This window comes from Sorex fumeus, unplaced genomic scaffold (assembly GCF_029834395.1).
Source record: "Sorex fumeus unplaced genomic scaffold, SorFum_2.1 ptg000043l, whole genome shotgun sequence".
NCBI classification, from domain to species: domain Eukaryota; kingdom Metazoa; phylum Chordata; class Mammalia; order Eulipotyphla; family Soricidae; genus Sorex; species Sorex fumeus.
The window spans coordinates 34,706,397-34,719,653 of record NW_026606100.1 but is presented as its reverse complement, the minus strand read 5'-3'; the positions used below and the strand labels follow the sequence as shown (position 1 = coordinate 34,719,653).

The following is a 13,257-nucleotide window of genomic DNA, read 5'->3' as shown; positions in this document are numbered from 1 at the left end:
GTTTTCCTATTTCCTGGATGCCAACTCTAACTTTCCAAATAGTCTTTGAATCTTTTCACTCCAGGATCTTCTATCATGGCTGGCTTAAACAACTGGAGATGTCCGTGAACCACTCAACCTATGTGAAATATGAAATACCTCCAGCCTACTAACCCCATAGGTGCCCCTTCTCCATATTGCCACCAGAAGGGGTGAAATATCAATTTAATATTAGCAGTATTTTCCTTAAGTAAGAAAATGCTTGTTACATCTTCTAATGCCTGTGAGATGTATGTCATCCCTTTTTTTGCTTCTAAAATTTTGACAACTGCATTAACCATCTAAGTTCCATATCAACCATAGTTGACAGAACCAGGAGCTGGGCCACTCCAGCATTATCAAATGCACTGCTCTCTTTCAGCAGCCAGTGGTCTTGCACATGCTGTTTATTTACCCTGACAAACACCACCGTCTCTTTGTTAGCTACTCTGCATTCTTCTCCTCTGAAAGCACGCTGATAGTTGACAAGTGGATACTGAATCAAACATGTCTTAAGCCTGCTCTACTCCAAATCATACTTTTCTCTCAAGGTCTTTTGAAATGCTGGTAATGTGTCTACCACAGAATTAATTGCATATTGGAATTATAATTTCATTTAAACTAAATTCATTCTATTCATCATTTTAATATAGTGCCTAGCTCTGAGCAGACAGTTAACATTCTTTTTTACTTTCTCTAAGGCAACAGGTCACTTGATTAAGTCTATATCTATTACCCTAATAGCATACTGTAGTCTTTTGATTACCACTGACAATGGTAATATTGTGAGAATGAATATCTGGCCAAGAAACACCTTTGATGAGAAAAGAAATAGCTGGATAAATTAAACCAATACAGTTTCAATAAAAGGATCTACTGGTTCAATAAAGTTGTAAAGCTCACTCTCATTTTAGAAAATATTCACTAAAAATAATACAGCATTTTCCTTTCAAACTCTCCTCCACATTCCCCCTCCTCATCTTTCCCATCTTTCTTTTCTCTTTTTCTATTCCCTCCATCTTTCCTTTGCTCCTCTGTTTTTTAATTTCTTTTACCAGAATGATATTTCCTTAGATACAGAGAAAGTTTACAATTTTAAACCATGAATATGCCTCAATTATACAACCAGGTTCTTTTCTTTATTCACAAAGATTTAGCCAAAAATAAGGCCAACTTACTTTAACCAAAGCTCGCTTGATGACATTACCAATATCTTGCCTCCACTCAGGAATGTCAGGATTGTGGTAATCCAGGTTTGGAGAAAATGATAAAAGCTGGGACTGAAAATATTCTGCAATGAAAGAGATTTTATAAGGCTAAAGTGGGTAGGAATGGAATAGAATTATAGTCTCTGTGTTTTAAGAAAATCTTCTTTCATTTTGGCCTTAGCTAAAGTTCCTTATTTTCCTTTGTTTCTTTGTTCCTAAGACAGAGTAGGATTTGGTAACTGGGAATATATTTATAATACCATCTTTTTTTTGTAGTTCCCAGGATCTGAAATGGCTATTTTGATAAAAGAATTTGAATGAAATAAAAGGTAAATATGAAACCTCAGAAGGAGGCTTTTGTTACTTTTGAGCCAACAGAAAAAGCACTGCCAAACTGAACTTGATTTAAATGACACATATTAAGTTATATATTCCTGAGTTCCTAGATCATTCTATAAACTTCTTCAGCAGTTTAGTACTATGTTGAAACCCTGGATTCAGTTTGTGGGTGGTATTCAATTTCTTATATTCTATTGGGTCATGGAGTCTGTTTACTTAGTGCTAAGTTATGAAACTATGAGATATACACTTTTCAGTACTTAATCTATATTTGATATGAAATAATTATTTAAAAAATAAAATTTCAAGGGTACAATATGCAAGACTAAGCAACAAACTTGGAGACACAAGTAAAGGAACATACTTTTAAGGAGAAAGGAATATGGTCTGAGAAAGAGGACTGTATATTTGTGTAACATACTAGAAATTCCCAGATATAATAGGTGTTTTTAGACTATTGGCTGAGGTTTCATTACATGACAGTTTCAAGTGGTGTAATTTAATTTTTTAAGATCTTAGTAATTAGGAATAGTTTTCCAGCCTTCTATTTTTAGCCTTCTTTCCAATCCATGATGTTCGAATATCCACTAATTATGAGTATAATATCAGTAATATGTAGTTCTTCTCAGCTATGAATTCTGCAAAAGTAAGACGCATGACTCCTGCAGCTTCTGAATTCACTTGTCTCTATCCTCACGAAAGTGGTTCTGCATACGTGTTATAGGACTTTAAGGAGAATCAGGTCTAAATGTTCCTGTGACAGCTTTTCCAGTCTATCCTACCTTGCAATTACAATACATCTTTGTCTAATGGGAACTCCATGGGACTGTAATACAGAAAAATCATGAAAGATAACAAATACTTTTCTGGGAACTTATTTTCTTAAAACCCTAGTCTTTGTTCAGGACAAGTTAGGTTTGGAGATGTCTTGGAAACCTACTCCACAATTTTCTCTTGGTCTGAGGAATTTACAAAGCAGTCAGCAACTGTCCCTACAGTTAAGGAAGGATACTAGATTTGTAGGCAGAAGTATCCCAGGGAAATTTTCAGGATTTACCATGAACTGCGATGTCTTTTGTGTCCTGGATAAGGGCATTTCCAGCTGCCACCTGGACAGTAATAGTGTTGGTTCCCTCTGCAAGGAATGTGAAGGAAATGCTGCTGTCCAAGGTGATGAGAGGCTAAAAGAAAAGCAGAAAACATCCATTTAGTCCTCTAAGGACTATCTGAATCTCTCCTTTCCTGAAAATCTAAGATCATTACAAATCTGCAAATCATTTGCATAGTCCCAAGGTATCCTAACATTAAAATTACTTTGTACACATTCCTAGAATGATTATTGAATTCTGGAAGATATTAAATACATGCACTAGAAATTCTAACCCAGAAATGGTACTCCGTGCATTTCACAGGGCATTTAATTCTTTCTCATAGAACAACATAGAAACAGCTTTAGTAACCTGTTTCTGTTTGTTTTTGGAAGTTGACGTCATTTTTCTACTCTTCATACCCCATAACACTTGTATTTTTATCCTGCATTTCATTAGGTGGCAAACATTTTTATTGAATTGGTAATATCTTGTTCTGTTTTATAATGACCATCCTTGGAACACTGCTTACATATAGTATAGAACATGTATAAAAGTTTTATTTCTTTCATGTAACTGGCTTTCTGTTGTTTACTTATTTAATTATATCTGTGTTTTTCCATTGCAAGTCATTTTTAATGGCTTGGGAAAAAATATATGAGCCAAACATCTGCAATTTTGCTTTGTCTTTCTGTTTTTTTTTCTGATGCTAACAGATTGGAACTTACCCAGGATATATAGTGAAACAGAATAATTATATACTTTTCTAAGAATTGGGATCTCTATAAAAGCTATAGCTTATTGAAGAGAACAATGATCCTGAGATCAGTGTTATTTTTTACTGGTCCTCTGGAGGCCCTTGTCTTTTCAAATTCTTGGGTATTTTCAAGAGAAGAAAAGAATTAGGTGATTGTAATCAGGAAGCTCACAAAGAGAAGCTCAGCAATATGCAAGCATCCTTCCGCTCTGCGTTGGGATAGTATGGGCTAGACAGTAACGCTAGCCAGTTTGGAATGTACAAAGCTGGTATCCCTTAGGGCCAGGGCTCAAGCAGCATATCCAAACACACTTAAAGACTTATTCGTTTATTACTGGTTTATGGTATTAAGTAAATTTCAGGAGTAACCATGACCTGTACTTCAGTAGGATCAGAAAGGCAAGATTCAGACAGTAACATTCCTCCAACACTACAATTTCTCTCTAGCTGTAAATTTGTACAGTTATAGTTTATGATTAGGCTTATGACTGAAATTGGGCAGTATTAAGGAAGACCAAAACTTTTGACACTTGTTTATGATTGTTCAATGAAAGAAGTATATAATAGAGAGGTCAAGTACTCTTTCCCAGTTATAACTCCAGGCTGATTAATAGAGGGTGAGGAGTTCCCAACTAAACAACAGATATAGTACAAGTTTCCTGAGATGAGAATCAATTATAAAATACCAATAGTGGCTAATAGTACTCTGTGTTGAGAAGGAAGCTCTGGTCAACTTAGGTTCAGTATATCAAGATTGGCCAGAGTCATGGAGAATGAGAATAATAACATATAAACCACATATTTGCCAACCCTAGTATAAAATGAATAGAGACTTGAAACTCTGGTTCTTTCTGTTCAAATAAATGCCTTTGAGAAAAAACTTGGTCTTACTCTAAACTTTATATATTTTATGTTAAATAAAGGATTAATGCATTGGGCTAGAGGGCATTTGCCTTGCACGCAGCCAGCCCGGCTGAGCCGGGTTCGATTCCTCAGCCCCTCTCGGAGAGCCTGGCAAGCTACCGAAAGTATCCAATATGCCAAACACAGTAACAAGAAATCTCACAATTGAGATATTACTGGGCCCGCTCGAGAAAATCGATGAACAAGGGGAGGACAGACAGACAGAAAGGATTAATATTATTAGAGCTGTAAAGGATCCATTCAGAAATAAGAATAGAAATAAGAGTACAAAATAAGAAATAAGAGTACAAAAGATAGTTGAATAGCTTTGGCCAAACTTTGCAGTTCCATTTTTTAAAATCCATTTAGGTTTCAGAGACAAAGAGATAATCCAGCACACAGTGTTCTTGCCTTGCACGTGGCTGAGGGAGGTTCAACCTCGAGCACTCAGATGGTCTCCCCAGGTCCCATCAGGAGGGATTCCTGAGTACAGAACTAGGAGTAATCCTTGATTTCTGCCAGTTGTGTTTCAAAAACTAAACTAAACTAAAATAAATTTCTTCTAAAATGATAACCTTAAATATTGTGAAGGATGAAGAACAACTGCAGCTCATTAAATTTTGGTGGAATTCCCAATGGTATCACCATGCAGGAAAAGTTTCCATATTATAAGAAATCCTGATATATTTTCAAATTCACAGTGCCATTTTATATTTTATCTCTCAGCAACTACACTTTAGTTATGAGAATTTAAGAATCAAGAGAAAAGACAACATATGTTCACAAACAAATGTTCAGAGTTTCATGTTCATAGCAGCCAAAAGAATAAGGCAGTCCAGATGTGTATAAAAAGTAAAATAAACAAGTCATAATATTCATACAAATAACATGGGAAACAAAAACTGCACTCCCAAACTATAAGAATTAAAAGAGGGGCCAGTGTGATAGTACAGTAAGTACGGCATTTGCCTTGCATGCAGCCTACCCGGGTTTAATTCCTGGCATCCCATATGGTCCCCCAGCACTGCCAGAAGTAATTTCTGAGTGCAGAGCCAGGAATAACCCCTGAGCATTATGACCAAAAAAGGAAAAAAAGAATTAAAAGAAGTCTTAGACAAAAAATCTTAAATGGCTTGATTACACTTGTATGAATTTCTAGTAAATATAATACTGATATATTATGGAAAAATATACTCTAATTCTGGATGTTGATGTTGATACTTGACTGAGAAGAGGCACAGAAAAACTGTTGTAAGTGATTGATTTACAGTATTTTGATGGGTGTTTGAATTCTAGATACAGAAATCTATTAATATTCATGCACTCTTTGGATTTGCACCTTCTATCATTGATACACTTGTGTCAGGGAGGGAAACCAAACTAATATTTATTTTCACTAAATTTTTATATGCACTGTAGCACTGTCCTCCCATTGTTCATCAATTTGCTCAAGGGGGCCCCGTAACGTCTCTATTGTGAGACTTGTTGTTACTGTGTTTGGCATATCGAATATGTCATGGATAGCTTGCCAGGCTTTGCCGTGTGGGCAAGATACTCTCGGTAGCTTGCCAGGCTCTCTGAGAGGGGCAGAGGAATCAAACTTGGGTCAGCCATGTTGGCTGCGTGCAAGGCAATCACCCTACCACTGTGCTATCACTCTAGCCCTTTTATATGCACTAAATCTTTTTAAAAAATGATTTACTAATTTATCCATTGTCTATTCATTTATATACATTTTTCAAAGTTAATTTAAGATATGTATTGAGGCTACATGATAGTTCTAAGGATTTTGCACGCTGGGGTCCTGAATTTGATCCCCAACACTGCATGATCCTCTGAGTACTAACCGGTACATGCTTTTGTCCTACGTATTTTAGCAGAGTCTCCTGCCCCCATGCCTGGCTGTCCTTGCTGGGGCCCCTTGGAGGGGAGCGGGTGGAGTTTCCATCCCTGCCCCGACCAGGGCTCCGGCAGCTGAAGACCTCCAGAACCAGCCACCACCATGCTGAGACCACTCTCTACACACATGAAGGTACCGGCAGAGGAACAAAGGCATGCGGGTCCTGGGCCTGAGCTCTCCAAGCCTGCTCGGATTGGGGCTGAGCATCCTCTATCCAGATCCTCCATATTCCAGTAGGCAGGGGTCACACCCACCAACTGGACCCCTAGCGCCATGTAATCCCATTAACGGCCAAGACCCAGAGACTATAAAACACAGCTTTGGACAAACTGGCAGGCTACTGAATGTAAACTGCCCACACGGCAGAGTCTGGCAAACTCCCCGTGGCGTACCCAATATGCCATATAACAGTAACAATGATGAGTCTCATTCTCCTAACCCTGAATGAGCTTTGATCTCAGGGCTAGGATGAAGGAGATGTTACTGGGGCCTGCTTGAGGCAATTGGCGAACAACAGGATGGTTGTGATCATGATCGTGATTTTAGCTTGTAAAATCATGGTCACAGTCCTCCCGTTGTTCATCGATTTGCTCGAGCGGGCCCAGTATCATGAGACTTGCTGTTACTGTGTTTGGCATATCGAATACATCACGGGTAGCTTGCCAGGCTCTGCCCTGTGGGTGAGATACTCTCGGTAGCTTGCCAGGCTCTCCGAGAAGGGAGGAGGAATCGAACTCGGGTCAGCCATGTTGGTCGCTGTAGGGCAAACGCCCTATTGCTGTGCTATCGCTCTAGCCCAGCTTGTAAAATAATAAAGTTAAATGCATATAAATGTAATCATGCCATTTGAGTTCTTTTGTCTATTGCTGTTTCCATGAGTTATTCTCTCTGTGATTATACAACACTGCCCTTCAGTTTGGTTCTTTGCCTTCCTGCCTCTCATCATCTCTTCCCACCTCTCACCATCAGGTCGTGTTCCTCCCTATTTAATGACTGTTTCTTTACTATTTCCATGCCATCTTCTTTAGCTTTCAGCAGTGTTGGTGCTCCTCTTTTCTCCCCTGCACACTCAATACTTGTTTCTATTCCCAGTAGTTGGCGTGGGGCACGACAGTGACCTCACTTTCCAAGGGGAGCAGAATTCCTCCTGTCCCTGCAATTCTAATGTTCTCTCCATCTGGCTGCTTCCCTAGGAATTCCAGGGGCCAAGGATGCAGGACAGCAGGACAAACCGAGTGCCAGCAGAGGTGGGAGGGAGCAGGCCATCCTGCTTGCCAGGAAGGGCTCTGAGCCACAGCAAACAAACTGCTGAAAGGGAACACTTGCTCCCAGGATGGCAGGTCCGAGATCTGTGCTGGGGAAATGGCAGGAACAAAGTTTGTTTTCGAAATTGCTTTTGTTTTTTATTTACATATGCTGTGATTGCATCGTGACCGATTTCATTTTCCTTGCAAAGCTGGAACAGGCATTCAGATCCTTGAGTCCTTGGTTGGCCACCAATGTCTAGTACATATTGCTAAATTAAATCAAGTATTTTAAGGTTCATTTACTAAATCTATTAGGCAAGCAGACACATTTATTAAGCCAGACCTCTGTTAATCCCAGCAAATTGGCCTTTCAGAGCCTCACAAATCCAACAGGCAGCCAGTTGACTTGACTGTAACTGATTTTTCCAAGCTGTAGTGCCAGCCCATAGTAGGGCCTTAGAATAATACCTCCTGCTCCATGTACGCTGAGATCTACCTTTGTGGTCACAGAGAATTTCTCATGGGTGAGAGGTCACATATTATCCAATGTGCCAAGAAAGAAATTGACAAATCTCTGAGTGAGTATTTAGTTATATCTCTTTGGCTAATGGAACAGGAAACTTCAGGGAAATCTTTAGAGGCAGGTTACATCAGTTTCCCAGACATAGTAAGTCAAGTTAATATTGAATAGTATGAAATTTCTACAATTTAAATGTAAACCTTGATAAAAAGCTGTCATTTCCAAATTGCACAGACTTTGCAATCACTATGCTTGCCTTACTTCAAATCTTCAGGAGATTATGCAGTAATGTGTGAAAAGTGCTTATCATGTGAAGTGGAAAAAGCAGAATATATAAATGCAGATATACTATTAGAATTATGTAAAACTCTAAAATACACACAAAGGACAGAAAGAAATAAAGTGAAATACTAAATCTAAATACACTCACTCAGATTAATGCAAAAATTCAGTTTAGGAGATAAAATTCTCAAACACACACACTCTCTACAAAACACCTACATGCTCTTCAAAAAGACTCAGTGCATATCATTGTTCATGTATTGGGTTATATATTCTGTCATTCTACCCTGAATATAAATTTCTATGAAAGAATAAAATACATCCTCTATGTCAGTAAAAATCACCTTTAAATTAGTTATTTCTACCGTTCTTTATTTTCTCCAATTTCTGACCAGCTGAATTATTTGCTTTGCCTAAATCAGTCTTCATAAAACACAACCATTCCCAAAGTCTGTCTTTTATACACAAATCCCTTTCCCTCCTCTCTACCTCAATTATATTGTTCATTCCACACAAGTGTAGGATCAGCTTCATACATGACTCACCTCAGGATCTAAAAGGCCTGTAGCATTGCCCTACAGAGGGCTTGGCTAGCACAGTCAAATTCCATTCCTATCATCTGACTTATAGATCTCTTCTTGGATGTTAACCTCATATTTTCAAATAGATTGTTTCTTGAAGGCAACAAATAGAATTTATACTACTTTGTATTCCTCACAACATCTAGCACAAAATACAGGCTCTTGAAAGAGATCTGTGGAGCTACTGATGCAATTTCACATCCCTCACCTGATAGACTTGTAGATATATGAGCCTATATTTGGATTTCAGGAATGTGCGCTCTCTTTTATTTACCTACATATAGTTATACATACTTATCACATTTTCTTGTCAGTCATTGAGTGTGTTTATCCTGCTCTCTCATCTGGAATGTGTTCTCTTTGAATATAGGGGCAATGTTATATGTACTTTTATGCCTAAGGGCATTCAAGCACAGGCTGGGCAGAGAGGTGAGTATTAATTGTTTTTTATATAGGTTGATTTGACTTGATTTGACTCAAACACCTGTATGAGTCCATTCATTTCACTTAAGTCTCTATGTATGTGTCTTTCTCATACATACACAACACACACAAACACACACACACATACACACACAAACAATTTCACTGAAGTGTTTTCTCTGTAAGATGTGGTCATTTTCTTCCATTAGTAATATTCTGATTACATAAAACAATATATATGAAGTCAATGCTAGCAACACAAGCTCAAAATTAGGATTACTTTTATGTTTAGTGAAGTAAAGCATTATATTTAGAAACTATGAAAAAGATGGGGAGAGAGAGAAAGAGAGAGAGACTTAATGGAGAGAAATTACCTAGCCGAGGAGGATGGATGCAGTGTAACTCCAGAATTGTGTATGCCTGCAAGGAGCTCCTTGTAAAGACCCATTTGCAATTCAAAGGAACCACATAACTTTCAAATCAGTGTATTTATTAAGATATTCATTTTCCAGTGGGCTGGAGTGATAGCACTTCGAGTAGGACATTTACCTTGCATGCAGCCAACATGGCCAACCCGAGTTTGATTCCTCTGCCCCTCTCGGAGAGCCCGGCAAGCTACTGAGAGTATCTTGCCCGTACGGCAAAGCCTGGCAAGCTCCTGGTGACGTATTTGATATGTCAAACACAGTAACAAGTCTCACAATGTTACTGGGCCCGCTCAAGCAAATCGAGGAACAACAGGAGGACAGATTCATTTTCCAAACATACCCATTTTCCAGTCAACTATGGTGGTGATTGTAATAATCACTGACTGAACCCTGTGTTAACTTTACTCTGTGTCTGGCACTAAGCTAGCTAAAAGTACTAAGTAACTATACCTATTTCACCTGGACCAAATGACTTTTGGTGGTAGCACTATAGCACTGTCCTCTGGTCGCTCATCGATTTGCTCGAGAGGGCACCAGTAATGTCTCCATTGTGAGACTTGTTACTGTTTTTGGCATATCAAATATGTCACAGGTAGCTTGCCAGGCTTTTCTGGGTGGGCAGAATACTTTTGGTAGTTTGTCGTGCTCTCCAAGAGGGGTGGAGAAATTCAACCTGGGTAGGTCGTGTGGAAGACAAACACTCTACCCACTATGCTATTCCTCTAACCCACTTTTGGTGGTAGAAGAGAAATGTATTGAATTGAGTCAGGTTTGCCACCAATATGCAGATGCCATTGATACAAACAGGCACAAAAGAGGTTGATATTTTGAAGTGCTTATGTGTGCTCTAAGTGAGCAATATACTTTTCTTGACTTAAACCTTAAAAGAGTATGAGAGTTTGTGTGGAAGAGATAGTATAGCAAGTAGGGCACTTTTCTCCTACCTGGCTGACTCAGGTTCAATTCTCAGCAACCCATATGGTCTCCATGCCCTATCAGGAGTGATCTCTGAGTATAGAATCAATAATAAGTCCTAAATAAATCCAGAGGTGGCCAAAAACTCAAAAAATTTTTTTCAACACAATATAAAAGTTTAGTTAACTATACTTATTAGTCTGGCATTATAGTTAATCAAACTGGATCTCAGAGATATAATATAATTTGATCAAAGGCATATAGCCAAGAAAACTTAAGTGTACTCCAGTCCAGGTTTGTCTTACTCAAAGCCACCCTATCCTACTATTTCTCCCATAGCATCATTATTTTGGTTGCTTGGGAACAAGACCAACTAGCAATATCTTTAGGATCAAAGTATTTGTGTAGCACCGTCTACTCAAACATAGGTAACAAATTTCTGAAGGTCACCACCGTTTTGAAAAAGAAAACTATAAAGTTAATTTAAAATTCCCCTCTTCTAAGATGACATAATATAGATTAAACAGATAAATATTTTTTAAACTCAGCAATAAACATGGATTACACATTTGGATAGCCATTATGGAGTAATAACCCCAAGACACTAATTAGGTAATTTGATCAAGCTAATAAACATAATCAATGGAGAAATAGAAGCTAGACTTCCTAATCATTTTGTTTCCTTTTCTCTTTATTTATTAAATATTTATTAGATTCTGTCTGGTATTTCAGGTCTGAGACTCATCAATCAAAAACACAAAAACGCTACTGATATAAACACAGTATATTTGGTTCAGTGGGGACTGCTGAGTTAATCCCTGTGTTGGTAAGTGTCAAGATTGACTTTTCTTGAACACAACAGTAAAGATTGGCAGGCTGACAAGACTAATTAAAAAGAATGTCCACATCCGATAGCCAAAATTTCACATCCTTGAAGGAGAAGTGAACTTGAAATCCTGTTCTTTCTCTTCCCGAAACATTTTTATTTTCTTTGAACATACATGTCTGTTTCAGCCTTATTTTAACAACAACACCACCAACATAAATTGGCGATTTCAATAAAAGCAGGACTTTAAGGGTTTGTAACCTTTGAGACACTGGGTTATGAGTTAAAGCATCCAGGAGTTGGTTTGGACTAAGGGAGACGTGTGTTATGAAAAATGGGTTTCAAGACTGGCTCTACGATCAACCAGCTATTGCTCCTAAAGAATGTTCAACTCATATGGGGATTTCTGATTCACCAGATAGAAATCTTATGAACTAGCCTCCCTACTATTTATTGCACTGGTGAGTAAATTTCCCAGAAATGCAAAAGCATTGGCAACTTTTAAGGAATTAATTGATATCAAAGTCTACAGCATGAAGAGTGCAAGCAGGAATGGGCCTTGTGAGTTTATAAATCTAGTTTTATCATTTATCAACATACCCTAACCCCAAGTTTTAATGAAAAAGCATATATTGAGTGAGCATCTGATGTATACCAGAGAAGCAAGCACTATCTTAGTTTTTACAACAATCAAGCGTACAAAGACTTTGTACAGCTCCTTTACCTCCTTGTTTAAGCTGATTCTGAGGTATATGATTTTCTGAGGCATAATTGTGAACAGGATTGCTTTATTCATATCACCTTCTTCTCTCTCATTATTTGCATATAGGAAAGCCATGGATTTTCACGTATTGATTTTATAGCCTGCGGCTTTACATGTCTATTGTTTCTAGAGCTTCTTGGTAGAGGCTTCACGGTTCTCTAACATGATGGCCACTTAGTACTTGCATTGCAAACCATAACACCCCAAAAGAGAAAGAGAGATTAAGAGGGAATGTGCCTGCCACAGAGGCGAGGGAGGAGGGGTGAGCTTGGCGGGAGGGATACTGGGAACATTGGTGGTGGAGAATGAGCACTGGTGGATAGATGGATACTCGATCATTGTTAGACTGAAACAAGTACGAAAGTTTATGTCTATAACTGTATCTCACAATGATTCATTAAAAAATTTTTTAAAAAGAATACAAAGACTTTATTTTCTCCAACGTGTAGCTGAGTCAATTACATGTCAGGTCAAGTGGATTTGCTGAGGCTCACACTGCATGGAGCTGCTTCTCACCCTAGACTCTGACTCCACGGTCATGTTCCCCTGCCACAACATGTTGCTTCTCTAACAAAGAGAAGGAATAAATCACCTCCCACTTTAATAATGTAGGCTGAAGTACTCTTGGATCACCTTAAAACAAACAAAAACACCATTGTTCTATTCCTTTTTAAAAATGAATTACTATAGCAACAATTGACTATTTTCTTTTCTTTAGATATTCAACATTCCAAAAGCTTTGTTAAAATATTAAAAATCTTTTTTAAGGACTAGGATGATCAAAGTCAATCAAATTAAGAATGACCAAGAATAGGGGCTGAGAAGATTGTTCCAAAGGCTTAAGTGCATGTTTTGAATGTGAGAGGCCCGGGGTTTGATCATTGAGACTGCACTGAGCATCAATGGGTATGATTCTGGTGAACCCAGCACTGCTGGATCCAAGCAGTACTGTATCACTCACTGTGCCTAAGAACTGATGCATCAGGACTGCACAGTTTGGCCAAGTATCACTGGGTGTAGCCCATGAGACTTCTGGGAACTGTGTGGAAGGTCACCCAA

At 38.3% G+C, this 13,257-nt stretch overlaps 1 protein-coding gene across 1 annotated transcript in view; it reads right to left on the bottom strand.

The window, feature by feature from the left end:
• Positions 1-13,257, bottom strand: part of SORCS3 (sortilin related VPS10 domain containing receptor 3) — a 638,571-nt gene that overhangs the window by 15,871 nt on the left and 609,443 nt on the right. The window contains exons 21-22 of the mRNA XM_056120660.1: positions 2,623-2,746; positions 1,197-1,309 (exon numbers count right to left, since the gene is read on the bottom strand). Of these exons, the coding sequence (XP_055976635.1) occupies positions 1,197-1,309; positions 2,623-2,746 (237 nt within the window). The remainder of the gene's footprint in view (positions 1-1,196; positions 1,310-2,622; positions 2,747-13,257) is intronic.